We start from the raw sequence: 24,278 nt of genomic DNA on the forward strand, positions 1-24,278 counted from the left end.
GAAATCCAGTTCATGACACTCAATAATTGTTTTGAAAAGTACTGTAGATTTTGGCAATGCAAAAAAAAATTATAATTCCTTCTTTTTAATTTAAATTCAATTAGCCAGCATATAGTATACTCATCCTTAGTTTCAGATGCAGAGTTCAGTAATTCATCAGTCGCATATATAACACCCAATGCTCAGCACATCACGTGCCCTCTCTAATGCCCATCACCCAGTTACCCCGTACCCCCACCCAACACCCCTCCAGCAGTCCTCGGTTTGTTTCTATAGTTAAGAGTCTCTCGTGGTTACTTTCTAATGATACTTTCTCTGTTGATCTTCATGTTTAAAAAACACATAAATGAGTTTTGAAGTTAACTGGCATTTAGACCTCTAAAACAGAATGTTCGCCTTAGATATAAAAAAATAAAAATCCAAAAAGATACAAAGCAGATTGAGGAAGGAAAAATGAATGTTCCTGAAACGGAGCTGTAGGAGAGGAAAAAGGCGTGCCTGCATAGCAAGTCCCTTTAGAATCAGGGCAGAGGGCAGGGGCACCTTCTCCCTACAATCGTGTCATTTCCCTGTGCCAACTCATGGCTGCTTCTCCTGGTTCTCCAGCCTTTTGTTAATAAGCAAAAGAAGAGACTGACAGTTGGAAACAGAAATCAGCCTCTCTCGTAATTCAGTGTGGAAAGAGATGTCAGAGCAGCCTGCTTGTGTGTGCCCCCCACTGGTGTGGAGTGATCCCCACGGCTGGGCTGGGGGGATGGCAGCCGGTCAGAGGAGCCCCACAGTTTACAGAGCTCGGTGTGGAGCAAACCTTTCTCCTTCAAGGCCTCCCATTACTCCTTCCCCCGTGACCATGACTACGTGGGAGAATGAAACAACAAAATACTCAAAATCACCTTAAGGCACTTTAAGTTCCTGTTTCAAGAGGCTTTGTTTCTGTAAGAAACTGGCATCACCCTTACTCCCAAATATGAGGATCAAGTCAATTATGGATATTGTAAAATCTTTTAATTGTGTGCCAAATGAATGAGCAGGTTTTTCCCTAAGTATATGAGATTGTCTTGAAAACTCTGGCAAAGTGAATTTCACTGTGTACTCTCAAGCTTGCTTTCTAGAAGCATTTAATTACCATTCTCTGAAAAAAAAAATTAATGTGTCTTTTGATAGAAGAGTTTGCCAAAAAAGAGGGTAAGGTGCTTTGAGAATAACTATATGAGAAAATTTGAAAGATTCTCATCTTTTGGTACCTTGGATTCAAAGAGTAAGTTCTGGGGATGCCTGGGTGGCTCAGTGGTTGAGCATCTGCCTTTGGCTCAGGGTGTGATCCTAGGGTCCAGGATCAAGTCCCACATCAGGCTCCCTGAGAGGAGCTGTCTCCCTCTGCCTGTCTTTGCTTCTCTGTCTCTCATGAATAAATAAATAAAATCTTTATTTTAAAAAAAAGGGTAAGCTTTGTTCAGTAATTAGCATCATCATGGACATTGGAGAGCCAGGTTGTAATAATTTTAATAACTTCATGATGAAATTAATCGAGCAGCCCTCCCAAATTGGGGAACAATTTGATTTTCCTCCAATTTACGAATCTCTTTTCCCTGTGTATTGTGAAGTGATGCTATAAAGTTTCCATCTCTAAGAGTTCACTGCTTTAAAAATTATACAGCACACCATCCATGTAAGCCACGTTGGTAAACGTGGCGTTCGTTGGTCAATATGGTTTATTAATCCTCTGTTGTACGTCTTTGACTGTTCCCTAATTTGAAAATGTTCATCTCTCAGGAGGTGGTACAATTTATCTGATGCCACTGTACCACATAAATTTTTGCCTCTCGATACTAACTTCTTTATTGAAATCAGCTTCAGCAAGCTGGCTCCAGTTCTCAATGATCGTTATCTTACGAACCTTCCCTCGGGTTAACTGGCCAAAAGTAATGAACCAGAGTGACCTCTTCATGTCAGTGAAGATGGCTCTTCACTTGAATATCATGGTAACTACTCCTATCACCTGTCCTTCCTGTAGGAGAGTGTGGTGAAACAGCACTGGAGTGTAGACACCTCTCATTGCATTTCTCCTCCACTGCCACCCATTTTAGTAAATGGCACTAGTTAATGCTCAAGCCAAACACCTGGGAGCCATCCTGGAGCGCTCCCTTTTGCTCATCTCCCACGCTCGGTGCTCCAGCCGGTCCTGCCCCATCAGGCGCCTCTGCCCCTACCCTAGCTCAAGCCACTATGTCCTCTTATCCCGATTCCTAGCAATTGTCTCCTAACTGGCCTCCCTGTTCCTAGTCTGCTTTCCCTAAAATCCCTTCTCCGTATAGTAGCTCAGATCATTATTTTTAATCATATTATGTCACTAGGCCTGTGTAAAGCCTTCCAGTGACTTCCTATCCCACTTAGAATAAAATTGAAACAGCTCCCATGGCCAAAGGACCCCACATGACCAGCTCTGCACCCTTCTCCCCAAAAGTAGATCCTTCTTCAACTACCCACCATTCCCACCACCTAGCCTTTACATAGCTGTCCTGTGTGCTTGGAGGGCACTTCCCTACCTCCTTAAAACTGATTGCCCCCCCCCCCTTCACACTTCACCTCAGATGTCACCTCCTCAGAGAAACCATCCCTGGCCACCTTAAGTGCAACCACCCTCAATAACTGTCATGTCAACCTCCTTATATACTTCATAGCCCTTGTCACTATCAGAAATTATTCTATTCCTTTTTGTTTGTTTACTGGTAATTGTGTTTCTCCCCACCAGCCTTGTCTGTAGTTCACCATGCATCATCTGTGCCTAGAACAAGGTCTAACTCATAGTGCACTCTCAGTAAACACTTGTTAGATGAATAGCCAATGAATGAACCATTCTCTTTTTCATACTGTAGGATTTCGACTGGATCACTTAACCTCTGGGCCTCAGCAGAATTTCTTTTTTTTTTTTTTTCTCAGCAGAATTTCTGATCTGTACAATAAAGCTAACAAAAGTTTGGATTTTATGAGGATAACGTTAAAGGTGTAAATGTGTGTAGTAGCATGTGGTACATGGTACATGTGGGGCACATGGCCCACAATAGGCTCAGAGTGAGCACAGGTAACAGTGTCCCCCTTCCCTGTTTTACAGGAAATCTTCGGAGGAACTGGACATGGACAAAGTGACAGCAGCAATGGTACTAACCAGTTTGTCTACCAGCCCGTTGGTTCGAAGCCCTCCTGTGCGGCCGAATGGTAAGCCTGGGATATGGGGCATAGGGAAGGGCCCCCTGACAGCAAGAGCAGAGCCTCTCTTTGAGGGACCTCATTTCTATCCAACACAATAAACAGTTAACTGTCACCCATTAGCAGAAAGCAAGGGGAAATGTGGGAGAAATGGAGACATCACAACTATCCTCTTCCCCCTCATCTTCCCAGGGACTTCACAGCATCTCATTCATACCTCCATCCACTCAACTCACATTTACTGAGCTCCAGCACCTTTCCAGAACACAACTTTCAATGCTTGTGCTCCTTTTTTCCCAGATAAATGGAGATTGGTCCAATGAAGTTATTTTCACCAGCATTATTTCTGGTCCATTGGACAGGCGGTTGGATCAAAGAACTCTGAATATTAAACATTTTGAAAAAGCATTATCCTAACAGAATAATAAAATTAATCAAATATAAGTATGTAGTGCATTCACTCATTCAATATATATTGATTAGGTACCATACTTGATGGTTTGGAAACATCACTGAAAACTGTCCGTACTCAGTCATTCATATTGTACAATTTCTTTGGGGGAAAAAAACCTATCAATCAGATTGATGACTAGCATTCATTAAGCACTCATTGTGTGCCAAGTACTAAGCTTACTGCATCTCATATAATTCTCCCAACGACTCTATGAGATGTTACGATCGCTATTTTACACTGAGGCAAATGAGGGGTAACTGCCTTGTAAATATCAGAGCCAAAATCCCCAATCCCCAAAGATATGTGGATATCTTTCTGATTCCACATCTTCCATCTTAATTAGGATATAATATTGGCGCACGTAATTCCATAGGCTAAATCAGGAGGGCAGCAGATGAGGTTGGAGAACATGACCCAAATCGATCAAGAGGAGCCATGTTTTCCTGGCTAGGAGTTTGGACATTAATCTGAGGCAATAGGATAGCTATTAAGTGGTAGGCCCTGGAAAGTTATGAGGCGGATTATAGGCAAAAACAAAAAACACAACCCTACAGGTGTCCTGGACCTTGGTGGTCACAGTGGGGATGAATAGGACATAAATGAGAATGGTGAAGCAGGTAGTATCAACAAGACTTGGTGAGAGATGAAAGAGAGGCAGCCATAAGGGTGACTTCCAGGCCATCAGGAGGAGGCTCCTCCCTGAGATAGGAAGCAGAGCAGAGACATAGATCTTTGGGCGACTGTTAGGGGAAGAAGCGGGGCTGCTGAACAAGATGAAGGTTTAGTCTGAAACATGTTCAGTCGGAAGACCCTGAGGACCTTCAAAGGGTCCGGGTCTGGTGGGGATTTGGGTACAATCTAGGACAGAGACCGAGCTGATAATGCAGGACTGGAAGGCATCATGGTGAAGCCAGGGAAAGAGATGAGATCCCCTCAAGGGGGCTGTGTAGAGGTAGAGTGTGACGAGAAGGTGGCTAAGGCCGATGGTAAGACCCATCATCATGTAAGAGACCAGCAGAGAGAAAAGAGCCCGAGGGGAGCCTGCAGGCTCCCCAGAGATCTAGAGGAGAACCAGGAGAGTGTGGTTCCATGCAAGTCAAGGGAAAAGCATGTTTCAAGGAGAGCCTCTGGTGCTACCGAAGGTCAATCATGAGGACTGAATTCTGTACCAAGTAGAAGGTCACCAGTGGCTTTGGCAAGAGCCTTCACAGTGGGCCAGCCATGGGTGGAAGCCAGACTGCAGTTCACTGAAATGTAGTGCACTTGATGAAACTTTCCAGCAAGGGAAAACCTTCTCTAGCCTAGTCGGTTATGGGATTGAGCCACGGTTCCCACATAATTTGCTTTTCAGCATGAGATGTTAAAATAAATATGCTAAACATCCAGTGAGTCTTCACCAGCCCTTACTCTAATCCAACTGGGGTGTAAGGTGCTCTGGAAATGAACTTGACCATCCCCGTTGAATGACCTGACCTTCTCCGGGCTTCTTGGCAAACAGGCATCCTGACTTACCTTTCTCAGCTAGGCAATGCCTCTACAGAGAGATTACAGTAAACCCCAAACTGAAGGCATCTCCAAAACCCAACAGAGGAAAAAGGAACTGCAGAGGAAAAAAAATTATGTTTTTGCTATAATCATCATTTTTACCGTTGTAGTCTTTTTTAAATTGAGAACATCTTTAATGTTCTTCTGTATTAAAAAGTTAGAATCAAAAGAAACTTTTCACTTCTTCAATGAAAACTTTATTAGCAGTTATAAAGAAAGTAATTCAGTGTTTGTTATGATCTAAAAAAAAATAACTACCCAATTAATAATCTCAAGATGTCTATTATCTCCCGTTTAGTATACAACAGGAAGCAAAAAAAATTTTTTTTGGAAGGAAGCAAATTTTTTAAAAGGGAAAGCAGTTTATGAAAATGAAGGAATTGTTCATTTCTTTAGAAATCAAGATTATATCCAGAATTACCGTATGTCGGTGAGTTTTTGAAAAGTGTTGTATTCCTTTTCTGGGTCTGAGAAGGATCGTTTTGTCCAGATGTGGGTCTGCAAAGACAGAGTCCAGCAGTGTGTGTCTGCATTTGGGGGCAAATATTTGTTTAAGAAAAGAAAAAACACTCTGAACTGATTCTGACTTCTTTTTTGAAAACTTTAATTCTATATCACATTGTCCTTCTGTTTAAATAGTGTTTCTAAAGGAAAGGTGGCTCACAAGTAAACAAGGTAACTTTTGGCATTGACATGAAGCAGTGTAGCCACGCCGTGATAGTAGTTGGTTTTCAGAATAAATTCCTGTCACTCATACCTAGCATGACTACACATCTAGCACCGTGAACTTACTTTATTTTTCAGGTGCTTGCCACAGTAGATTTACAGGCCTCCTAAGCCGGCCGTGCCAAGTAATTGTCACTGCAGGTAATATTACCTAGGGCCCTACATTAGGCTCCCCTTGAAACCGTGTCATAGTGAATGGAGCTTCCTTGTTTACAGTAGGTGACTCGGGCCCCATCAGTGCCTCAGTCTCTGTGTAGACCGCAGGGGTGAGAGGCTAAGTTGGGTTTTGTTGAGGCTGGCAAGGTGTGAGCCCGCACAGATGACCACTGCATTCTGTTAGAGCCTTCTTGAATGAGATGGATGACTTACTCCTGCTGTTTCAACGTCAAACTTCAGTCCACTCAGTGAACTTTTTGTTTGACACAGTTGAGGAATCTCTACGCTAGCAATCCGTAATTACGTAAGGCGGTTAAGAACTTTTCCCTTGAATCCAAGTCTACCATTTGTCTTCATTACTAACTACACAGATGTTAGCAGCATTTTTTTTTAATGAGGCATTTTGAGACTTTTCCCCCCTTGTACTTAGAATATAGTTTTAATATATTCAGAATGTACATAAATATGAAGGAGAAATTATCCTTTAGAAAGAATTTATACAAACACTCATTAGGATTGGGCATCTTGAAAGATAAAGCAAATCCTCAGTGATTAAAAGAGGCCCCTCCCCCGCGACAAGACCTTCTAGCTGGGCAAAGATCTCTCCACATTAGCAAACATTTCATAATGTTTCCCCACAAGAGGAAAGGTAAAATCCCACACCAGTCTCATCAGTACTAATTACCAATAAATTCTCCTCTGATCTCAGCTTTGCTGAAGACAAGGGAGGCTGCTCACGACACAGGCCCACATGCATGAAGGAGAAGAACAACTGGTAGACCAGGCTTTGGGCCCGGCACCCGTCTGAGTTACATACCGGTCATGTGGCGGGTCACTTAACTTCCAGGTGCCTCAGGACTTCCATCTGTAAAATAGGCATGAGGGTCCTCCCTCGGAGACACCGATGGCGTGAGATCGTATGAGTGAGCTCTGGGAGACGCAAGACACTCATCAAATGTAGGGCACTATTATTCGTTCGAATAAGCTGTTACAATAAGGTAGATGACTGTAGGTAACTTTCTGGGAATTAATCTCTTACATCGGAGACTTTTTCTATAAATGTCATGCAAGGATCACAGACCTCTGAGAAAGTTCTCTTTCAAATAGGGAATGGGGGCAGAAGAGGGGGGAGACTACTCCCAAGATTTTTTTCTTAGAAAGGCAAAGCGCCCCCACACTTTGTAAGCAAGCACAGCTTATTTTTCTTCTTATTTTCACATAATCTCCACTGTCATCCTGCAAAACTAGCGTCGAACAAAACCGCACACATAGGAAAACTGTTAGGAAAAACCTGTTGTGTGATTGAAAAAGCCGTTTACAAACTATGGAGCAACGCGATCCCCCCCCAGGTTCAGAGTCAGTCTTACCTACCCAACCGTGGCAAACTGTCGGGTGGGCGGCAAGCGCTTTCCTGAGCCGAGACCCGCGCCCCCGCTGCGCGCACACACACACGCACACGCACACACATGCGCGCACACATGCACACACGAGCGCACACACGCACACGTGCGCACACGAGTACACACGCGGGCACGCATGCGCACACACGAACACACGTGCGCACACGTGCGCACACGAGCACACGCGTGCACACACACGAACATACACGCGTACGCACGCGCATGCGTGCACATACGCACACGTGCACACATGGGTGCACACGCGCACTTACACACATGCACACACGTGTGCGCGCACAGGAGCAGACACGCACACGAGCACACGCGTGCGCACACACGAACATACACGCGTACGCACACGCATGCGTGCACATACGCACGCGTGCACACACGAACACCCGTGCACACGCGCTCACATGCGTGCGCACGCACATGCACACACGCACACACGAGTACACGCGCGCGCGCGCACACGGGCACACATGGGTGCACACGAGCACACACGCACTTACACACATGCACACGCGTGTGCGCGCACAGGAGCAGACACGCACACGAGCACACACGTGCGCACACACGAACATACACGCGTACGCACACGTGCACGCCCGCACGCACACACGAGCACCCGTGCACACACGCGCGCACGCACACACACGCCCCCCCCCCCACCCCGGCCCCGGGGCGCACCCGGCGGGCGGGCGCTGACGCTGTGTTTGTGCGCAGGGCCCGAGGGCCTCAGCGGGTCCTGGAAGGAGGGAGGCGGCGTGCCCTCGAGCAGCAGCAGCAGCGGCTACTGGAGCTGGAGCGCCCCCAGCGACCAGTCCAACCCGTCCACGCCGTCGCCGCCGCTGTCCGCCGACTGCTTCAAGCCGCTCCGCAGCCCCGCGCCGCCGCCGCCGCCGCCGCCGCCCCCGCCCCCGCCCCCGCCCGCGGACGACGGCATCGACGAGGCGGAGGCCAGCAACCTGCTCTTCGACGAGCCCATCCCGCGGAAGAGAAAGGTTGGTGTGTCGGCCGCACCGCTTGGGGCCTGGGGGGGGCCGTGCGAGCCTGCGGTGCTCGGCGGCCTGCCCGGGTCCGTGACGGTCCCGGCCCAGTACAGCAGCCGCCGAGGCCTCGGTCCGGTCCGAGGCTCCACGCACACCTGCCCGCCCCGGCCCGCCCCGCCCCGCCCCGCCCCGGGCACTGGCGGGAGGGCTCCGGCGGGGCAGCTACGGCCCACCGTGTAGGTGCGTGCTGGAGGCTCGCTTTGGCAGTGAACTCACCCTCTTGCTGGGACTTTATCTTTTCACCTGTGAAATAAAACTCATGCTCAATCCTTCTCTTTTCTGCTTCAGTAAGCCCTGAAGGGTGTTGGGAAGCATATTCGGCGTCTTATTTTTATGACACCGGCTTGGAACATACGTGCGAGCTGACACATAACCATTTGCGTGCGCTCAGATACTAAAAAGTGCATATTTACCCAATCAAAAGTGAAAAAGATCGAATTCGTCGACTTAATAAATCAATTGGTTCTATTTTTATGTGACCCTCACAGCAGTCCTGCATGGTGAGTATTATTTTCCCATCCTGGCAGGAGGAGATTGAGACCCAGGAGATCATGCGCTCACCTCACCCCTATCATGCAGGTGAGAAAGGGCCAGAGCTGTCATTCAAACACAGGTCTGCTCGACCTAAATTAGCTCATACTCTTTTCATTTTGTTCACATACGCTTAAACCGTTATGTTCACTCACAATTCTCCAAAAGTATTTCTATTTCATAGAAGAAAGCAAAGCTGCTATGTCTCAGAGAACAGCTTAACATTATTTTTTAAATCTCCATATAAATATGAAACTGTCTTTTGTTATTGGTCGCTTCGTTATTAATGACTATTCACAAACCAAGGTCCAAAGCAAAACCGTGAGGACCGCAGTTGCGGTACAACCTTTCTTTCTCCCCCAATTCATTTCAAAGAGCAAAACAAAGAGATGGCATCGATCCAGCTGTCCCTCCCTGCCTCTCTCTTAGCATCATTCGGCGTGGGTAGCAGTGGAGGTTGTACAGGCAGTCTCTCGATTCAGAGAGCAGGGCACTCACATAGCCTCCGCTCTTTCACCGGGGCAAGTAGCGTGAAGAGTTGCTGTTTTACACAGCACTCCATTGGGCAGGGGGGCTGGAGTGGTACCAGCATCCTTTGGGTCCCCAGGGATTCTGCATCTTTGCTTGACTACTCAGGGAGAGAGGCTGGCACTTGTATCAGTGGGAACCTGCAGGCGAGACAGCCATGTGGACCTGAAGCTTTGTCCTTTTGCGTCGGGCTGCACAGACTTTCTTTCTGGGGTCATCTGAGTGTGTTGTGTGGCTCTCATTAAGCAGGTCCTGGCCCTGTGGCAGGGACTCTCAGCCCCTCCATCCCCACGGCTTGTAAGGTGCACCCCTGAAAGCCTGCCACAGCCTTTCATTCCTAATGTAGTCATGAGCCAAAAATCAAGCGCTTGCACAACTAAGTTGCGTTGGTCAGACTTGCACTTAGAGTCTATAGGTTTCAACTAAATCAGTCACCAAAGGAAAAGGGGGAAAAAGCTTCCTTACAAAGTGACTTGATTTGAAGGGCACAGACCCACTCTGCAGGATGCTAGATAGTAGGAATAAATGCATGAATTAGAAACATGTTCATCCTTCTTTCTTTATGCTTTTTCCCCTCTATTCAGACCCTGGATTTTCCCAGGGTGATATCCCTACTGTCTGTGCTCATAGTCACTAATTTTTAAATCATGGACCTCATATAGACCAGGTTGTTGCCTTTTTAACTTAAAATTTTGTTGAATAGTGAGAGTAATGGGAATGTGGGATGGTTGCCATTCATTTTTTTAATTTATTGAGCCAATATTTATTGAGCGCCCATCAGACACAGGGCACAATGTCCTGAGATTAAGGATAGCCACTTCCTCTAAGGTTGGAAGTTGGGTGGGTGGACTGAGATGTGTAAAGAGACAGCAATGATCAGAAGTGACAAATACCGTGCTGACCATGTGGTAGAAACCCAGTAACTGTGGTGCAGTTATTTTAGTTTTTAAAATCCTATTTCTAAAGATTTCTAAGAGTTAATTTGCCTAATCCATTTAACAATACATCCTAGTCAGTGACACTTTGAGTTCATCTTGTTTTTCTCTTCATTCCCTTGATTCATCATATATTTGAGACCATGAACAATTGTGATGGCTACATCTTGTATGGGGATTGTCTGAGAACCTTCCAGATCAGTATTTTCCAAACTGCAGGTCTCACTCCACTAACGGGTTATGAGTCAATTTAATGAGCTGTGAATAGCGCTTCTTCAATGAATAGGACAGAACAGGATGCATTGTACTAATCAGGGTCGGTGTTGTCTCCTGATGCTTTTGTTTCGATTATACACTTAACGTGTGTAATGCACAAAATATTATCTCGTACTGTGGCTCACGGTTTAAGAAGTTTGGAAGCCCCTGTTCCATATTTGAAAGAGATAACGTGGTGGGTGGTTAAATGAAGGAGCCCTGAACAGTCAAAAGACCCACATTCTACCCTCAACTTTGCTACCCTGAGAACTTAAGAAAATCATCTCACCTCTTTGATTACCAGCTTCTTCATCTCTAAACGCAGCAGACAGGTATTATCAAACTTCTCTCTGGATAATGGAGAAGGTTAAATGTGACCATTAGTAGAAAGGATGTGCAGACCCTAAAACCCCATGTGCAGGAATGTAGCAATATTGTAACGGACCTCTTAGACCCCTAAGCAAAGGTGACAGCAGCATTCCCCAAATCGGATTATGAAGAAGTGGCCGTGGCCCCCCTCCTCCTTATGGAAGCTCTCTCGTCGCTCCTCTCACCCCCCCCCATACATGGACACCTCACCTCACTGTCACCTCGTGGGGTGACCCATGCTCCTCTTAGGTAAAGAGGAGGAGAGTCTGAGCCCTATTGCCCAGGCCGGGCACTATCTCCTACTACCAGCAGTAAGGAGGAAACATTGGCTGAGAACAACTACATTTGCAAATTTAGTGACAGTTTACAGTTTAATGCTTTTAAGTGCAGCATTTCATTTCATCATCACAAAAAAAGCCTGGGCATCTTCAGAGCCCCCTCCTGCAGAGGACGCTCGCCAAGGTCACGGGAATCGCCCAAGGTCCTGTAGCTTATAAGGTGTTAGAGCTCAGCCAACACAGCAAAGATGAAACCCTTGAAGCGGATTAACTCAAGGAATCCACATCTCCCTCTGCCCGCAGGGGGGGTAACGCGGGGAGAAAGTCACCGGAGGCAGCGACAGCCAACCTCACGTGGCAGCGTGGGCTCGGGGTGCAGAGGCCCAGAGAGACACCGGGGGCAGAGCGGGGAACTCCAGGCTCTGCAGCAGGCCCACTGCCCGCGGGAAGCCCCCGTGGCTTTCCAAGCAGCCCAGGTAGTGGCGATTCGAGAACGGGAAATGAAAGGCCGCTTTCTCCGGGCGCGGAGCTCAGCCAGCCCCGTGGGCGAGCAGGCCGGGCGCCGGCAGCACCGACCCACGGCCACGCCTCTGCGGGCTGGGGGCGTGCAGTTCCCGGCACGACCACCAGGTGGCGCGGCGGCCTTAACCACCGCCGCCCCCCGGAGCCCGGGAGGAAACCTGCCGGGAAGGCCTCGGGTTCGCCTCCTGTCCCCGGGAGACCTCCAGAAAACGTGCTGCTAACCGCCAAGACGGACTCTTCGTTTCCGTGGCAGACTCCTGATTCCGTCAGAGTCTGAGTTCGGGCCTCCCGGAACAGGATAAATCAGCTCAGACTCTGGGATTCGCACCCCGGCTCCAGCACCTGGGTGACCGTAAGCAAGTGGCTTGACTCCCCTGAGTCCCGGGGTCCTCGTTTGCAAAATATGGATGATGATAGCACCACGTCGTTGGGGAATGCTGGCCGCTAACACTCTGCTTTCCTTTTTTTACCCATTTGATACCTGTTGAATAGAGATTTGAGAAGCGTGAGTGCAGAGAGAAGGGGTGCTCACCTCGCTTCTGCATCCTGTCCCCACTTTGGCTGTATCAAGACACTTGCATCCCTCGGCCACTCCGGCCAGCTTGGGCGCATTGAGAGTTAAGGGGAGAGGCCAGCCTCCCACCAGGTGAGGGGGTGACGGCTGCAGTGACAGGGGCAGAAATCAGGGGCCGGCCTACAAGGGAACCTGACTCAGGACTCGACATTCCAGAACAGCAGCAGGTCACTACATTCCGGCCTTCATCATTTTCAGTTATTTTACAGGCCTCTGGACCATGAACCCTTCTTACCCGTAGACTGGGGAAAATGTCAAGTCAGAGGGGAAAAGTGCTGAGTTAACATAAGGTGCTTTAGTGATGATTGTGCAGTAGTAAACAATGAATTCATCATTTGCTCCGCTCGGCATTTTCAATCTCTCAGAACCAAAAAAGCAATGAGTCACTTTAAATTGTGAATGAAAAGGAAACAAACCCGTAAAGCCCTCCCGAAGAAGAAGAAGTGGTTGCCAGTCTCTGCGCTGACTTAATTCCTAACCCACTAATTCCAAGCAGAGAGTGCCTTCTGCAAGAAGAACTGCCGCTCCAGAAATAGATCCATCTGTTAGAACTGCTGGGGAGGGCGGTGCTAAGAAAAGCAGCTCGGGGTCACACTGTACGGATTTCATGGTGATGACACAGCATCGCCAGCCAGATCAGGGGAGCGGATTGGCCTCAGGGAGGATCAGGATACAGGAGAGTGAGATCTAGGCTCTTGAGTGACGGGACCTCAGAATTCTCGACCAAGCAGTACATAAGATCTGGAGTCTTGGACCTCAGGGGACTTCGGCAATCACCCCTTTCCAAGTTACAGGACCCACTTGATCATGTCCAGAAATGTCCAGATTATCCCAAAGATGAGATGCACTTGTAGAATCCACTGATTGAGAAAATGTATAATTAGTAGGGGGTTTTTATTATCCATGAATGCTTTTGTCCTTGTTACAGAAATCATTTTAAATCAACTTTATTTAGGTATAATTTCCACATAAAAAAATGAGCCCATTTTCAGAATACAGTTCAGTGGGGTTTGACTGATTTCTCCACCTGAGCAACCACCACCCTAACAGAGGCCAGCACTCCTCGTGCCCCTCTGCGGCCAAATGCCCCCCCACAGCCCCTACAAAAACCGACAACCAGTTATCTGACTTCTGTCACTGTAGGTCAACTTCGCATATTGTAGCATTTCAAGTAAGTGGGATCCTACAGTGTGTACTTTTTGGTGTGCAGGATCCCACGTATTGGCAACAGGAATTCTCATTCATTTCTGGTGGGAATGTAAAATGGTACAACCACTTTGTAAAACAGTTTGGCAGTTTCTTGTAAAGTTAAATATATGCTTACCATATGACCCAGCAATTCCACTCCTAGATATTTACCTAAGAGATAAGAAAACATATGTCCACAAAAAGACTTGTAGGCTTGTAGTTCATAGCAGTTTTATTATCACTCCAAACTGCAAACAATCCAAATGTCCATAAATAGGTAAATAGACAAATAAATTGCAGTATATTCACTCAGAAGAACACCACACCACAATAAAAGGAAACAAACTACCCACACATGGAACAGTGGGTGATTTCTAAATTCCTTATAAAATTAATTCAACCTAAAAAAAAAAATCCTGAAGTGAAACAGTGGGTGAATCTCAAAACATTATGCTGGTAAAGTCACCAGACACAAAAGAATACATGCTGTATTATTCCATTTGTAGAAATCTTTTTGTTATTTTTTTATTTTACTTATCATCACGGCAGCTGCAAGCAGTATATATAGATGGGAGATGTTTAATCCATGTTTGGTACACATTTGAGTTCACCCATCACTTTGCACTAACCTCACACACCCCAGAGACTGCTTGTTCCCTTCTGCTGTCTTACAAGTAAAGAAATAAGGCCCCAAAGTTGAGATGACACGTATAAGGCTATTTCCCAATAAAGGAAAGGACTGGAACCCCTACCAGCTTCTAGGCAGTTACTGAATGTTTAAATAAGATCTGTTCACTTCTCAATCTTTTTGGAACGTGCTGAGGCCCTGAGGGGACCTCTTGGTCCTCAGAGAGCCATTGGAGCCTCTGCCAAGTAGTGTGGGTTCCTCCCACGTGAGGCAGCCTGAGGAAGCATGTATAATGCAGCAAACTCTTCTATGATGAATAATCGGACGCTCCCCTTCCCTCAGGGACCCTGGTCCTCTCTGGGGAGGCTCGGGTGTATGAGCATCCACCCCCAGTAGACACACACACGTACACACAGGTACACATACATGTACACCTCAATCGCCACATAAAACATACCTGAGGATCTTCACAGTTGCCTCTGAAAAAGCAACTTGGTATTGACCCCAGGCCACTGTGTGGTAAGCTGGGCAGTAAAGTGACGTGCATGTACCTTCTGGAATGTAGCTTTCATTGGACTTATCCCTAGGCATGTGATTGAATACTTCAAAATTCAGCCACGTTTCCACTCTTGGAACTGAAGGTGACCTGCAGTCATCTTGTTAGTCCTGCGGACCAGTCTGGGTTCTTTCTGGAAGATAGAAGCTACGCCATGTATTCCAGGTATGAAATGATTCAAAACCAGGGTTAAGCCTTGCCATGGAAAGGGCGAGCAGAGAAAAAGATGAGGGAAGCCCTGGCCAAAGATCTCAGCGTCTAGCTCCAAGCGGCAGGTGTCCGAGACCGTCTGAAAACTGCCACAGAGGTGCAGCAGCTCCAGGGGGCTGTCTCCAGCCATCGGGGCCTACTGCACCCAAGGCAGGTGACTAAAGAGCTTGCCTGGAAGCTGCTGAGAAGTTCACCCCAGGCATGGGTGTCTGCTTGTAACTGCCAGGAGCTCTACTCCTCTGGGGTTGTTGTCAGGGTTAAGTGAAGCGAATGTATGGAAGACCCTAGCACAGTGTGGTTCCCGACCAAGGGTGGCCTCGTCTCCCTCGGACATCCCAGCTCTGTGAACTTCCTTCTCTTAGAGCTGCGAGGGGCAGCCAAGGCTGAAGCATAGGTGGACACGTTCAGACTTGGCCGCCGTGACTCTGCCAGCAGCTCTGCTTCTTTTGGCCTCCTTGGGCGAGCTAGGACCCATGTGGCAACCCAGGCAGTGTTTATTCAGCTATTTTTTCCTGTTCTCCTCCTCCCATGGCTTGTTTTGTTTTGTTTTTAATGTAACAGCGAGTAGTCTGTTTGTAGACAAAGGATTTGTCTCCATTGGATGTGGTGAGGGGAGTTTGCAGAGTACGTAATCACCAGGTAAGGGGCCTCATGGTTGGACATAAGAACATCCTTCACATATGGAGAGAGAAGACACTTGGTTTCATTTGAGTTGAGATCATCCTTTCAGGGTACTTTTATTCTTTCAAATTATTCAAGCCAAGTGTTAAGAGGGTGACTTCCATTTTTAAGGAAATGATTTCTTAAAATTAAAAATAGGATAATTTTTACATTTGAGGATAATGTACCAATAAGACATCCCTCTCCAATATTTCCACCTTGCAAAAATACATCTTGCTTTGCATTCCATACCCTCCCATCACAAAAAGATAATGCTCATATGCTTTTTTTCTTATGAAGATTTTATTATTTATTTGAGAGAGAAGGAGAGCACAAGCAGGGTGAAGAACAGAAGGAGAGGGAGAGGGAGAAGCCGGCTCCCCGCCAAGCAGGGAGCCCGACTCGGGGCTCAATCCCGGGACCCCAGGATCATGACCTGAGCCAAAGGCAGATGCTTAACCGACACAGCCACCCAGGCACACCTGTTCACATATTTTTATAACCTACAACTTTCCCCCTGTATCAGTCAAGGTTCGGGCAGGAAGCAGGCAGTGAGTGTACTCAAGTGGAGTAACTGAGAAGAATAGAATGGAGAAGCTCTTGACGAAGGTGTAGATAGGGATAGGGGACATCAGAAGAATCTACCCCATGAGCTAACATTACCACCCCTAAGCCTTAGAGGCAAAGAAACAGAGGGGTTTCCAGAACCAAGGAGGTTACCCAAACTCTGAAAATACCACCAGAAATGTTAGTTTTTGGAGGTGAAATCTAGCCACTGCCCACCTGTGGCCAGGCAGGCAGGCAGGAGGCTGAGGGAATCCATACCCTCTTGCCTTCCAGTCTCTCCTCCTGCCTCCCCACCTGCTGTCACTGCCTCCCCTTGGCCAAATCATCCAGAAGCCAGCAGGCAAGGAGACCCACTGACGCATGAAGCTTGGCCTCCAGGCGCTGAGCAGGGTGGAGAAGGGAGTGGTGAGAACCTGTATAGACAAAGAGGAAGTATCAGCAATTCCCTTACAACACTGGGAATTTGTTTTCTCACGTCAGAGAAGCTTTTCTTTCAACTTCATTTTTAAGATTCCTTAATATCCAGTTATATGGAATTAATTTAACCAACCCCTCTGTAATCTCCACAGTAACTGTGAGATTATTTCTGATTTCTCACTCACAATAAGCATCGTTATACACAGTGCGATGAGCATCTTGGCAGACATTTCAAATGATTTTCCTAGGGCAGATCCCCCCAAGTTGAATTGGGTCAAAATGATAGGCGTTTTCCAAAGCTTAACCTGTATCGCTCTTAGATTTAGAGATAGCAAATATCTGTGCATGGATAAATTACGGCAAAGCTCTGGCAGTTTGGGATAAAATGGGATAATAAATGAAAGATGTTATTCAAAGGAAATGCCAAGAAGTGGTAAAGGAGAGAAAGCAGAGCTTTCCTTCTCTGAAGGGGTTTGGGAGGGCCCCCTTCCCAAACACAGCTAAAGGTCTCCCCATTATACGGAAGTATGTTTCTGAGTCCTCATTTGCAACCACCTTGCAAATCGGCAGGAACTTTCTCTTTCATCTGGAGTGTAGGACTGCATAAAAGGCCTTCCAATTGCTTATGCTGATGACCCAAATCATTATAAATTAGACAATCATTTTTCCAGCTGCACATTTGTCATTTTCTTCTGGTGAACTTAGACCTTCCTCAAATACCTACTAGTGCAAGGTGTGGAAGGCTGGAAAAAGAAAGTACTTAAGGAAGGAAAAGAAACCCATCTATAATTCAATGTTCACCATGCCCGCCGTACGCCTACACTGAGAAGTTAACTTATAGCCAGGTAAGATAATCAAGTGGTAATCGTACTGGGAAATCTTCCTGAATTCCTCAGAACAATAACCTTTTGGACAAACATTCTTTGAACATCGACTGTTTACTAAGTAAATTCCAAAATGCTTGAGTAAATTAAGATGTCTCAAATATGGCTCATTGCTGTGGGCCCCAAAACACAACTTTCCCAGGATTCAACACAACAAATACTAACTGCTAAGTTATGTCGGGCCCAAGAGCAGAATGTTGGGCAAGAAGTCACGGGTCCTCCTCTCAGAGAGCTTCCCATGATCAGAACTATTTAGTCTGTCCCCACCACGGCATGTCTCTCGGAAACCCAGCAAAAGAAAAAAGCAAGGAAGGAGCAAAGTTGATGGGTTTTTATATCCATTACCTAGTTTTCTTTGGGCAACAGATTTCGCAGGGGCCAAAAAAAGTGAGGGTGTGATTGAGATGATACTCAAACAATGGCAATTGGTAGTTACCCTAATTCCAAGGGATTTCAAGAGGATCTTGGTCAGCTTCATTGTAGCTTTTGGATTTGAGAGTCCTTTATCAGCTATTTCCTCCTAACTAGGGAAAGGAGTTACACCAATGATATTTATTTTTGTGTAATCAGTACCGAGCTTTCCTGCTTATCAATTACAAAAAAAAAAAAAAAAAAAGTGTTGACATATTCCTGCAAGGACTAGGAAGAGCAATCTAATAAATAATACTTGTTGTGGCACAAAAATACCAGTCTGATAGTCACTTCCTGAGACAATCTGATAGTCACTTCCTAAGACAATCAGCAATTTGAACCTTTAAAAAATTCCCTAGATGTAGAAAGAATTTGGCTCGTATGTTATGGAATACTATTATATTAATTATGAAAGCCTCTATCTAACAGACTGATTGGTAGGAACCATCAAATGACACTGGATCAACCTCCTAACTTTTTGGGTTCTCGCTTGCCCCCATGAATATGAAAATAGTATCATATGCCTCGCCTGGCCCTTTCTCAGTCTCTAAAGCAACCATTTCAGCCTCCTGTGCTCTCCTCAAAGCTCCCACACAGCACCCCCACTTTGCCCTTTGCTTTGACCTCACTTCCTACCTCACTGAAAATTAGAAGCATTCAGACAGGAATGCCTTTAAAAAAAAAAAAAAAAAAAAAAAGTCAGCAAACTACCTGAATCTGCATCCATCCCTTGGTTTTCTTTTCTTCCAGGGGAGAACTGCCCTGCTGCCATCCAGGGCAGCCCTCCCCTCCTCCCCTGCTGGAGGCGCTAATGCCGAAGCCTCTTTCTTTTGCAAGGCCTCTCCCCCTCTCATCTTCCCCCATATCTCTACTACGTTGTCCCTCTTCTTCCTTTGCAACTGTTCCCATCAACCTAAAAACTCACTTCAGTATCACTCATCTCTACAAACTCTCCCATTACTACTCACATATATCAGCCACCTTTCCTGGAAAAGGTGGCATTTACTCCACTCCTTTCAATCCCACTTACTCACCAACCCCTGGACCTCTGACTTCCAACCCCACTACCCCATGAAACCTGCGCTTGCCCTACATGGGCCACCGACAGCCTCCATGTATGGTCCGTAGGACTCTTCCCAGTCCTCATTCCACGCAGTTGGCCACATCTTCCTTCTTGAACACTTTTTCCACCTGTGCTGTAATACCACACTGTCCTGATCTCCTCTCTCTCTCTCTCTGACTGCTCCTGCTCCCTCTCCAATGGAATATACTGGATGCTGCAGAGTCCTTGGCCTTCTACTCATCTCTAGTTGCATTTTTCCCCACATGAGTTCATCCAGAACGAAGTTATCAGTAATCCTTCAGGTCCTGACTCCAGATTTCTGCCTCTCACCCTGACCTTCCCTAAGTTCCAGACTCATATGTCCAGTGTCCTACATGTCACCTCTCCATGACCTATAATAGGTATCTCTAAATTAGCATATTCGAAACACAACCACAACTTGCCTAGCGGTGGAAGTCGTCTTTAACACCATCCATTTTAACATTTGTCGTATTCAACCCAGAGCAAGTACTGTTGGATCTGCCTCCAGAATACATCCTAAGTGTATCTGCTTTCCTCCATGCTCACTGCCGGTCTTCTTCCATCCACCATTTTCTCTGACCCGCCGTAGCATAACACGGGCAATTATTGCTCTCTCCCCAAAACAGTGTTTTTTTAAACCCAAATCCTACAGTATCAACCCCCTGCTTAAACCCCTTCAGTAGCTTCTCTTTTATTTCAGAATAAAGTCCAAATTCCTTACTTTTACCTACAAGACCCTCAAGATCTGGCCCTCCTTGTCTATCTATCTCAGATCCTTCTCTCTCTCTTTCTCTCCCCTCCACCCCCCCCACCCACTCCCTCATTTTCTTCTATTTTTTAAATGTATTTATTTATTTATTTATTTGAGAGAGAGAGCACAGAGGGAGAAGGAGAAGTAGGCTAGATCCCAGGACCCCGGGATCATGACCTGAGCTGAAGATGGATGCTTAACCCACTGGGCCACCCAGGCGCCCCCCTCCCTCATTACCATCCAAACTCACTCCTCTTTCTGGCCCTCCAGTCTGCCTTCTTCCTCTTTGCCCTGGAAAACGCCAGCTCTTAGCATGGCTCCCTGCTGCTCCAACCTTTAGGTCCCAGCTCAAAAGTCACCTTCTAGAGGTCTTCTCTGATCTACAGCTGCTCCATTCCCCTCTCCATCAACCTTACCAGAGCTGAAGCAGTTACTGTTCATTAGCATCTCTGTCTCTCCCCCACTAGCATGTAAATTCTTGGAGAGCAGTTTCTCTCTCTCTCTCTCTCTCTCTCTCTCTTTCTCTCCCTGGCACCTATAATATTCCTTGCTAAATAGCTGTTTAGTTTAATCGAATGATACCATCAGCAAAAAGGTTTGGAATGAATCAAAAATTATTTTCAGGGGCACCCGGGTGGCTTGGTTAGTTAAGCAGCTGCTTTCAGCTCAGGTCATGATCCTGGGGTCCTGCAATCGAGTCTTGCATCAATTGTCTTACAGGCCGCGCCCCCCCCCCCCCCCCCGCTTGTGCTCGCTCACTCTCTCTCAAATACATAAAATCTTTTTAAAAAGTGTTTTCATCTATCATGACTTTATTTCCAGACAGACATTTGGACTCTCAAGATACATGTAATTTTGGTTTGAGTCATTAACTCCCTTAAGTGGAAAATATTTTAATAGTTTCATTGTTTGAAAAATGGGTAAAAAGCACTCCTAGTGTGAGGGTTTATTCCTTAATATTGTTAAGTCATTATGTGCTTTGAATAAAAAATACCAAACAGAGTTCCTTTCTGTGAACCTCTGGGGCCAAGGGGGTAGGATTTAAACTCTCCCCCTTTTGTTCATCTTACAGACCGTGTGTTTACATCAATGGCCCAAGGAGATCAGGGAGCCTGAGATTTGTGAACAGTCTCCTTAGAATAAACACAGACTCATTAGGATCGTGTACTTTAAAGTCTCCTAAGCGTGTGTTTGCTTCTCAGCTTCCTTCACACCCTTCTCAGGCTCCAGCCCCAGCTCCTCATAGCAGCAGCTTCTATGAAGCTCAGTACTGCCCACTGCCCTGGCGAGCAGCCCCCAGCGGCTCGTGATGCCCAGGCCTGAGGCGGGGATGGCTAGGTTGCTGGGTCATGAGTGCCAGCCACCTAGGCAGGGCCTCAGGGGCACAGCGGGCTACCGGACCCCTGCTGCTATGCCTCAACTTACCTCGCTGACTGCAGCTGTGCCCTGCTGTGATTTTTCCTCCACTCGCCTTGCTGAAAGTGTCCATTCCCCAACACACAGGATATCCTCAGTTCCTGAAGTTCCCAGGTGTCTTTTCAATTGAGAAATACACCAAAAGTCTTCGGGGTGTGGGGGGGTGGCCACCTGGATCAGGATACTAATCCCATTGGCAATACCTGAGTGAGTTGTCTTCTAAATGTGTACATGATTGCTCCACAGAACAGGGCATATACTGCTGGGTCCCCACAAGGGCTTGATGGCAGAAATAAATCCTACCGGGCTTGTAAACAAAGTGACATCAATACCCTCAGTTCAGGGAAGGTGTCACCGCTACTGTGTTTATTGGTAAGGAAGGGCAGGCTTACTGTTGGAACAGCCTATTTCTAAACGTCCGTGGCTTAACACTGTGAAGGTTTATTTATTTCATATGTCACAATCCAATCAGGTCAGTGGGAATGGTGAAGGGGGTATCTCTCCTCCAGCGACCCAGGCTCCTTCCTCCTACTGCAGGGGTTCTTAACCTGAAGTCCACAGGTCTCCAAAAGGGTATACAGAATTCAGAGGGTCTGTGAACTTGGAGTGGGGAAAAAGTATATATTTTCATTATCATTAAGCTCTTAACTATAATTCCACGTGTCCTGTAATAATGGTTGACAGCATCAAACCATAATATTAGTGCCACCTGTGACTTTACTACCGATTGAAAGCATAGGTATTTTCATATCACATTACAATTTTAGCAGCTATCATGAAATATCATTTAGGCTTAACAATGCTTTGAAATTATGGTTAGTCATTAGACTCACTTCAAGATCTTGCTATTCAATATGTTAATTAAAGAGTGCATGGAGAACCATATCACAAAATACTTGTAATACTTTGATAACTGTATTTCAGTACACTTGCTCTTTTTTGTATTTCTATGTGTTTTATTTTAAATGTTAAAAAAAAATCCCTTTCCATAGGTTTAGTGAAACTGCCAAAAGGGTGCAGGGCAAGCAAAAGATTGAGAACCCCCCCACCCCGTTAAGTGGTTCTGCTGTACCTTAAGTCCTTGAGTGCCATACTGGTTGCCAGGTAGTTGAGGGACAAGTCTCAGAAGGAATATATATTGCTTCTGCCCCCATTCCATTATCCTAATTCAGTCACCTGCCCCCACCTGACTGCAAGGGAGGCTGGGAAATGGGGTCTGGCTGTGTACTCAGAGGAAGAGAAAACGGGGCTTCGTGAGCACACAGCAGTGACTATCACCAGGCCTGTGGGAATAATCAGCCAAACGGTGGCATCTCAAGGACAAGGGCCCTCTCTGGAGAAAACTAATCTCCTGGCACATTCATTTCAGGAAGTATAATCATAATAATACCATGACAACTACCACTGGTTGAATAATTATTACTCCTGTTGGTGTTGTGCTGAAGGATTCACTTTCATGACCTCATTTAATCCATTAATAACCCCATGAGACAGGTACTTGAGAAAGTAAGTCCAAAATCAGTGCTCTCAATCGCTGTGCTGTTTTGGGGAAACACTGAGACCCTCGTAAGAGAAGGTGGCATTGTGTCCTAGAGGAAAGGGCAATTCCTGGTGCCGAACTGCCTGGATTCCCAGCTTTGCTAGAAGCTGGTTCATTCACTGAGCACCATTTACTGAAACTCTATGAATCTATACAATGGTGGCAATAATAGGATTTATCTCTTGGAATTATATGAGATAAACTTTTTTAACAGCACTTGGCATATGGTAAGTGCTCAACTAATGTTAGATACCATCATTAATGCCTAACTAATGGCACTGTGACCACCTTAATGAAAATGAACTAAATATTCAGAGCGACTTACTATCCATGAAGGATGCAGGAAAACGTCTGAGGTCAGCAAGATCGTCACCAGCTGGGGGGGGGGGGGGGGTGTTCCCTAGAATGGCATGCTGAATTATACTCAAGATGATGGGAAGTTGCCACCCTTCTTTTTTAAGACTTATTTATTTTGGAGGGAGAGAGAGTGGGGGGGGCAGAAGGAGAAGGAACAGAAGAGAATCTGAAGCAAAGTCCCTATTGAGCACTGAGTCCAACGCAGGGCTTGATCCCATGACCCTGAGATCATGACCTGAGCCCAAATCCAGTCAGACGTTTAACTGACTGAGCTACCCAGGCACCTCAAGTTCTTACCTTCCCTTTTTTTTTTTTTAAGATCGATTGATTGATTGGAGAAAGAGCGTGCATGAGTGGGGTGGGAGGGGGGGAGAGAGGGGGAGGGAGAAGCAGGCTCCCCGATGAGCAGGAAGCCTGATGCGGGCTCCATCCCAGGACCCCAGGATCATGACCTGAGCTGAAGGCAGATGCTTAACCGACTGAGCCACCCAGGTGCCCAATTTGTTACTTTCCTAACAAAACGGGAAGAAATGTGTTGGGATGACAGAAAATATTGATGGGTTAATTTTCATTTCAATGTAATTTTCTCCTGTTTACAGAATTCTATGAAGGTGATGTTCAAATGCCTCTGGAAAAACTGCGGGAAGGTGCTGAGCACTGCAGCAGGTATCCAGAAACACATACGGACCATTCATCTTGGGTAAGGCAACCCTCCCTTCAGGGCTTGATGTTTAGTCTCCACGAGTTCAATCTAGGGTCACCTGCACTCAGATATTATACACCACACTATGCCTTAAAAGTTCTGAACACAGGAATAGAGACTGGGCTTGCTTGGTCTTCCTAACCCCTATGGAGACGGCCACTCAAATATAGGCCAGTATGGCACAGTGGAAAGAATATGGATGTAACCTTGCAAAGCCTCCTCAATTTAGTTACCAAGTAACCTTAGGCAAGTCACTGCTCAGAGCCTCAGTTCCCTCTGAAAATGAGGCTAATAGTAATATCAGCCCAGCCAGGTCATGTGTAAGGAGTCAAAAATAAAATGGATGTGAGCGTGATTTGTAAAATATAAAATGC

The 24,278-nt window shown here is 46.3% G+C and overlaps 1 protein-coding gene across 5 annotated transcripts in view; it reads left to right on the top strand.

Annotated features, from left to right (window-relative positions):
* The window catches only part of ZNF704 (zinc finger protein 704), a 257,823-nt gene that overhangs the window by 184,833 nt on the left and 48,712 nt on the right, over window positions 1-24,278 (top strand). For all 5 annotated transcript variants that reach the window (XM_072804122.1, XM_072804118.1, XM_072804120.1 and 2 more), the window contains exons 3-5: window positions 3,113-3,216; window positions 8,215-8,492; window positions 23,801-23,901. In XM_072804122.1, coding sequence (XP_072660223.1) covers window positions 3,113-3,216; window positions 8,215-8,492; window positions 23,801-23,901 — 483 coding nt within the window. The remainder of the gene's footprint in view (window positions 1-3,112; window positions 3,217-8,214; window positions 8,493-23,800; window positions 23,902-24,278) is intronic.

Source organism: Canis lupus, chromosome 28, assembly GCF_048164855.1.
Source record: "Canis lupus baileyi chromosome 28, mCanLup2.hap1, whole genome shotgun sequence".
In the NCBI taxonomy this organism is placed as follows: Eukaryota; Metazoa; Chordata; class Mammalia; order Carnivora; family Canidae; genus Canis; species Canis lupus.